The 7,184-nt window shown below is 41.7% G+C and overlaps 1 protein-coding gene across 1 annotated transcript; it reads right to left on the bottom strand.

The window, feature by feature from the left end:
* Positions 1-243: 243 nt before the first annotated feature.
* Positions 244-1,073, bottom strand: LOC145047533 (vacuolar iron transporter homolog 4-like). Its single transcript, XM_078995824.1, has one exon. The coding sequence runs from the start codon at positions 985-987 to the stop codon at positions 370-372; it is 618 nt and encodes a 205-aa protein (XP_078851950.1). The 5' UTR covers positions 988-1,073; the 3' UTR covers positions 244-369.
* Between the last annotated feature and the right edge of the window lie 6,111 nt (positions 1,074-7,184).

Genomic DNA, 7,184 nt, shown 5'->3' with positions numbered 1-7,184 from the left:
ATACTTTTTTAACTTGTTTGACCAAAAATCAATAAATTAATAAATTATTTCCAAAAACGATCCCAAACAAATCTCTCTCTCTCTCTCTATATATATATATATATATATATATATATATATATATATATATATATATATATATATATATATATATATATATATATATATATATATATATATATATATATTTGTTTTTATGTTTTATGTAACGAACTTGATTTTTGACCGAGTTATGGAACAATGTTTTGACATCTGACCACTTTTATTCATTAATTACTTATTGTCTTGCGAAAAGTAGGGTTCCAAAACAGCATTATACGAAAGTAAAAGAACAAATTCGATGAGTAAAAACAACAATGGCATCTAAAGTCATAGTCCACTGGAGCCAATCAACTTGGTCAACCCAAATGTAATGACCATAGCCAGCCAACCTCCCACCAGAACCCGTAGACAAGACTTCACCACCGGAGTTCCCCCTAGAAAAGCACCAATCCATCCAAACACCACCAGTGCAACTGTTACGGCAGCCACAACCACACCCAGCCTCACCTTATGGTCCACTATGAAGGAAGCAGCAAGCAACGGCACAATAGCCCCAAACATAAACGCAAGGGCCGATGCTGCAGCTGCCTGCATGGGGTTTGGCAACTGTTCATTCTCAGTTTCCTCACTACTTACTCCCATTCTTTTCTCCCTTTTAACCTGAGATACCTCTATGTCAAGCTGAGAGGACACAGACACATATTCTCCAATTGCCATGCTACACGCACCTGCAACAAGCCCAGCAAAGCCTGTGAGAATCATGGCTTTGACATCATGTTTAACGGCTCCAACACCCATCATCAAAGAAGCAACCGAAACTAAACCATCATTGGCTCCTAGGACAGCTGCACGAAGCCACTGTCCCCTTTGCGAGTAGTCAAAACCCTCCTCTACAGACACATTGTTTTCAGGAATTCGATTGGCAAAGTCACTTTGTGCAGACATGAAGATCCAAGAAGAATTAAAAGACAATGTTATTTAATTATGGATAGTAAAGTTGTTATGATAAGTTGAATTGCTTGTGAAAGACAAAAGACCCCCTTAAGGTATATATAGAGTTGCTTATACTGCCTTTCTAGTCACCTAAATGTGAGTCATGCGGACACCATTTTCTTTTTTCCTCATTGTTGTGTGCGGGTGAGTTACCCATGCATGCTTTTCCTTTTTCATCCATTAATTAGTAACCTTTTTGTCTTGAAATTTGGAAAACTCGTAACCGTTCCTCAAAAAGCCCTTTCAATTGAAGCAACCGTGTTTTTTTTGGAAACGATAACCGAATTAAATGGAAACCTATTCGAAATATTTCAACAAGCATCTCGGTTCAAACTCTTTTACAGTGGTGTTGACAATAGTTATCCATATACACAACGACCGAACTCAAAGGTCTAGTTTGTTTGTCATAAAATGTATCCGGCCAAATTCCAAACATACTAATCTAAGTATTCCAAATGTATTAAAATTTATAAAGTTCAATGGATTGTCCGACATCATTTTATATTTCGTACGACTCTATTATTATTATTTTTCCCTAAAATGCATTATTCAATAAAACATATTTAGATATTTATTTGAAGTGTTAGAAAACTTTTTTTTTCATTGAATTCCAGATCCATTGAACGTCAATATAACATCTTACATTTATAGATTTCATTCATTGATATAAGAACTAGGTTTGCAACCTCTTCAACTTTTTAATTCAATTTTTGGTTGTGGATAATGCTTTAAACATACTAATCTAATCAAGTATTCCAATTATATTCGGTGTAATCACTATTAGTGTTGTTCCAGATCGCTAAGAGCAACCTTTTCTCTCTCTCCCTCTCTCTCTATCTCTCTCTCTCTGTGTGTGTGTGTATATATATATATATATATATATATATATATATATCAAAGTTGTAAAAAACGTTCGACGTTAGCTAGGCGGTGGACTGAGGTTAAGGGATTAATAGGCTAGGCGGGGATAAATCGGGAGATTAATCAGGGACCATTAATTGCTAACTCGTTAAATTTTCAAAAATTAAATATGACTAATATTATAACAAAGTCCGTAAATACCACTAATATCTTAATAAAACATGTTAATATGATTAATACAACATTAATCTGTAACGACCCAAAAATCATGACTAAAAAAATTTCCTTTAAAAAAACATCACTAAAACCATAACATAATTCATAACATAAATTCGGAGTATCAATTCAAAACATGTTCTTATTATCAGAGTAAACATCTCAGGCTGACTAAACAATGATGTGTGTCATGCGATCACCCCGAGCTCTTCCCTCCGCTACCAGAACTACCTGAAACCAAAACTGAAAACCGTAAGCACGAAGCATAGTGAGTTTGCCAACCTACCACATAACATGCATAATCACATACTGCAAGCATTGGGTCACGCCCGATCCCAGGTCCCGCCTGTCTCTGAGCCCCGCTCGATATACAAACATGTTTTACTTTAGTCCCCTGCATGTCTCTGGGCTCCGCCCGCTAAACGCATGCAAACATATAACCATAGCACATAACATATAAACTGAACATACCCTACTGCATTACTGTATGAAGGCCTCACCTATCTTGGGCCCCGCCCCTGTCCTGCGACTGATGAGTCATGGAACCCCATCCATACTCCTGCTGATAGTGAGATACGGGCCCAACCCACACTCATTTCTTTCCTAACTCGGGCCTTGCCCTGTTCGTCTACTAATGAGATATGTAACCCCATCCATACTCTGCTAATCGTGAGATACAGGACCTCGCCCACACTCACCTCCCTACTAGCCACATACAAGTATCACAAAGACAACAAGTATACTTTATCATGCAAACATTTCCTTGGGCACCCGTTCGACATTGGACCTTGGTCCTAAATATCACATTAGCAAACAGTACCCAAGGCTAATCCTCGGGTCTTCATACTCATAACTATGTGGGCCGGCATTATGACCGTAGACCCATTCACACAAAAGGGAAACTCACCTCGCACTGCTGAACCCTGTTGATACTACTCTGGCTACTACTCTGGCTGCTGACTAGCAATTCCCGAACTGCTGACCCTTCGGCTTCCTGACTACAAAAACCAAACATCACTTAGTCCAATACAATAACCCTCCGGGGTAAAATGACCATTCTACCCCTAAACCAACTTGGTCCATATCTAAGGCCCAAGACTAAGGCCCAACACTATGTAAGGTTCCAAGCCCGCTACCAATTCCTTTATTGGGCCTTACCCTAACCCCAACACATATATCTGGCCCATAATTACTGACTCTTGATGGCCCACTAAGGCCCAAAGACCTATAGTCCAGAGCACATCCCACACCGAGGCCCAAATACTCAAAGACCAAACCTAGTAGCGTACGCGAGGCGTATTTCTAGGTACGCTGAGCGTACTGGCTGATGGCTTGTACGTCGTGCGTACCTCCTTGTACGCCCAACGTACAACCCTGTTAAGTCAACTTTATATTAAGTGCTTAATACCCCGATTCAAAAGCTACAAACTCAGATCCAAGTCTTATTCCGTGTCTTAAACCATAAAGTTGCTTACTTGATGGCTTACATGACTCACATAAGCTCAAACTCCAAAAAAAATAATCTATTTCCATGGAAAAAGGTTTTAACTCATGCATTAACTCATTGGGACCTTTAAGATGACAACTTTACTACTCATGGGACACTTTTAGCTCTAAGGGTGGCAATCCCAATCTTAAGGACGAAGTTTTACCATAAAGGCCCAATCTTTGGACGTAAAAAGGTCCAAAGCTCCTTATACCTAGATCTAAGCTTCTATGAGGAAAGTTGGAAGCTTTTTACCTTCAGAGTGTCTCAAATTATGATGCTATCCCAGATCTATAAGATATGGCCTCCAAGGTTCCTCCTTTCCACTCTTCTTCTTCTCTGTACCAAGCTTTAAACCACCAAACTAAGCTTCCCAAGGTTAATATCTCACACAATGAAGGGTTGGGGCGTTCTAAGGTCTCTCTAGAGTTGGGGAGGCTGATATTATGTTCTTTATATAGTGGCACACCCTAAAAATAGGGTTTTGAGGCTCTGAGTGTACGTTGGGCGTACGCCTCTCAACACCGCGATCACTTGCTCCACTACGCTGGGCGTACCCACGCATGTTCCAAAAATGCATGCATGGCCTTTCATGCGAACTTTTCTCCATAGGGACTATTCCTGCCAAAATCTTCAAAGTGTCATAACTCCTTCATTCTAGATCCATTTCCGATGAACTTTATATCTACAGAAAGGTGGTGAGAAGCCCTATGCTTCTAACAACACACCCCAGCCCGAAACCTTTTTGAATAAAAATCAAAACCCATATATGACCAAAATACCCCTAGCCTTGACTTATGGATCCATAAATGAATGCTTTTCCGAACGTGGTGTTACAACTCTCCCCCACTTAAACTAGACTTTGTCCTTGAAGTCTGCTACGGTCAACTATTATGTACTCTGCTCACCACATGCCTTCCTGATGTACATATCTACTGTTGAATCCGATCCTCGGAGGACTGCCTCCAATGACCTCCTGTCCGATCATTCTGGATAAAACTAGTCCTTGTAGATAATAACCTCGAGTGAACTCTAATCTCGTCAATCCTGAGAACACAAATGACTCAACTGACAATCCTTCCGGTACTCCCCGAGTACTTATGCTTAACATCCTAGGGATTCACCCCTCTCTTCGTTACGCGTTTTCTGGCCTTCCCAAGGCAACGTTCCATAACTAACCACATCCTCTACTATTGTAAAGGACGTATCCTTCATGGTATCCATTACTCCAGCCACTCCCAGTGTTGGTCACTACAGCCAATACACACTGAATACTTTTTTCTATTATAACTTAGTGTTGAGCACTCAGCCCAGCGAATGGATTAGATAATCCTTTGAGCAAAAGATTCATCCCTGTAACGGTTAGACTCATACGAGAGCTGTGCAACAGGGCCAAACCCTTCCCCCTGAGATTATTTAACCCTGTTGTGAGAGGCCTAACACTCATCGGTTAACTAGATGCCTCGCACCAAACTCCTCTTATCATTACTCCCTCTAATTGAGAACCCTGCTATCTCTTTATTTGCCTTCCGAATAAACCGAGACCACCCTGGTCCCAACTAATCTGCTGATAACTGGGTTATCAGACTCCCACCGGTTACTACACCCAGGAACAACCTCTTAGTCGCTCCTAGCGACTTCCGAAGAAACTTCGGCTATCTACAACTACTCTATCTACCCTGCAACTCTGGCCCTACAAGACCTGGGATCCTCGATCCCCTATCCTTACCCTACGGTCTCTACCAGGTCCCACCTGTATCACTATAATTGTTCTCCCCCACTTCGATTCAACTGAACCCCTACATTCCCCAACATAGGAAGGATTCCTAATCCTTTTCTCTATCAAAAGAGGTCAATCTGCTGACATCCAACCCTTACAACTACTTAGCAACCACCAATATCATTATTGAGCCACTCTAGAAAACTAATAAGGCACTTCGTGAACCCCCACTTACACCTGCTACTCAGACTACATCTTAAGAACCGGCTAGAAAAGAGGGTACTACTATGAACTACTGACCAAAACCCATGGTATGCAGATGATATATAATTTGAACACAACAGGAAAATCATCACATACATTCACTTAGCATAATTGCAGCACCATAACAAAATCAAGAATAAAACTGACATGAAATCAAAAGATACTCACCCTCAACGCCCGGTGCTGCTCGCGCCACCACTTTAGACAACTGGAAAGCTCTGATCCCTACCGCGGGCGCCTCTGCTCGGCCCCAACGGTCATCTGTGATCCTTAAGGTCGTAGGGGCAGGTGCCATCACCTATCCTGCCGAAGCAAACTTGGACACTGGGCCTTCTTGTGGCCCCTCTAATTGCAATGAAAACATATCAAGTCTGATACCTGAGTGGTGGTAGCAGTACAATCCCTACTGAAATGACTAGTCCGGCCGCACTTGAAGCACCCAGAATCACCACTACTACTACTACTCCTATATGCACCCACGTGCATCCTACCACACTTTACGCATCGGCTGCGACTCTGATAATCCCTTAATCTCGAATCTGGTCCCTTGGGTCTCTTGCCCGAACCCGTGGCTACGTGAATCTCATACGGCTTCCTCTTTCTGATCTGTTCCAGGTCAATCTCCCTCTCTCTATCCCATGCAATAATATCCTCCAGTGTTTTGCAGCTGGACCTGCTCACAAACTCCCCGATGTCACTCCTCGGCATCTCGTAATATCGGGCTTTCTTCATCTCCTCGTCCGCCACATACTGCGGAACAAGAAGAGCCCTCTCCCTGAACTTGGCGGTGCTTTCCGCCACTGTCTCAATAGTCTGCTGGAGGTCCTGAAACTCCCGTGTTAACTGTTGCACCTCGATAACTGGTGCAAACTCAACCCTGAACCTAGCCAAAAAATACTCCATGTCATCGCGTCCAACACGACATCATCCCCCAAAGCATGACCAATCTCCTTCAACCAATCCTGCGCTTTGTCCTTCATAAGACAGGAGGCGAGTTTGACCTTGTCCCCCTCGGGATAACGGCTCATACGGAAAGCGTTGGCAACATCGGCCAATGGCCATATAGGATTAAATATTATTATTGTGTTTAAATTTTACATGTTTTGAATTCCAGAATAACTGGGTTATTCGAACCTCCACAGTCAGTCATACGTTGGAAATAGGTATGAAGGAAGATTGTCATGAATTTGTCTGTAGATTGTCTAGAGTGTTTAGACATAGCACAAGTTTGTTGCAGAATTCATGAGTGCTTTGATAAGATTATAGTATTGGATTAAACCCACGCTCACTTGAATCATTTCATGATTTTTGTCACGAGCGATTGTGAGACGATAATATTGTATATTCTTGAAACCGAGACGTGTGAGTTGTAATTACGATTCGGTTGCACATTGATAGTAAGTAAACGCACCAGTAACTTGGTGTTATAAAACTTATTGTTGTGTGTGATTTGATGAGTAAGGGCAAGCGAGCATTTGAGTCGAAGTTTATCCATTCCTTTTACCCAAAGTGGGATAAAAGCGATATTTGTAGGCCTCTCGATGATTTAGTGATGACACTTAAGCGCTTTGCCAAGCCGAGACTAAGTTGATGTGTTCAATT

This window comes from Lactuca saligna, chromosome 5 (genome assembly GCF_052625555.1).
Source record: "Lactuca saligna cultivar CGN05327 chromosome 5, ASM5262555v1, whole genome shotgun sequence".
Classification (NCBI taxonomy): domain Eukaryota; kingdom Viridiplantae; phylum Streptophyta; class Magnoliopsida; order Asterales; family Asteraceae; genus Lactuca; species Lactuca saligna.
Note: the sequence above shows the minus strand (reverse complement) of the source record. Positions and strands in the feature narration are given on the sequence as shown.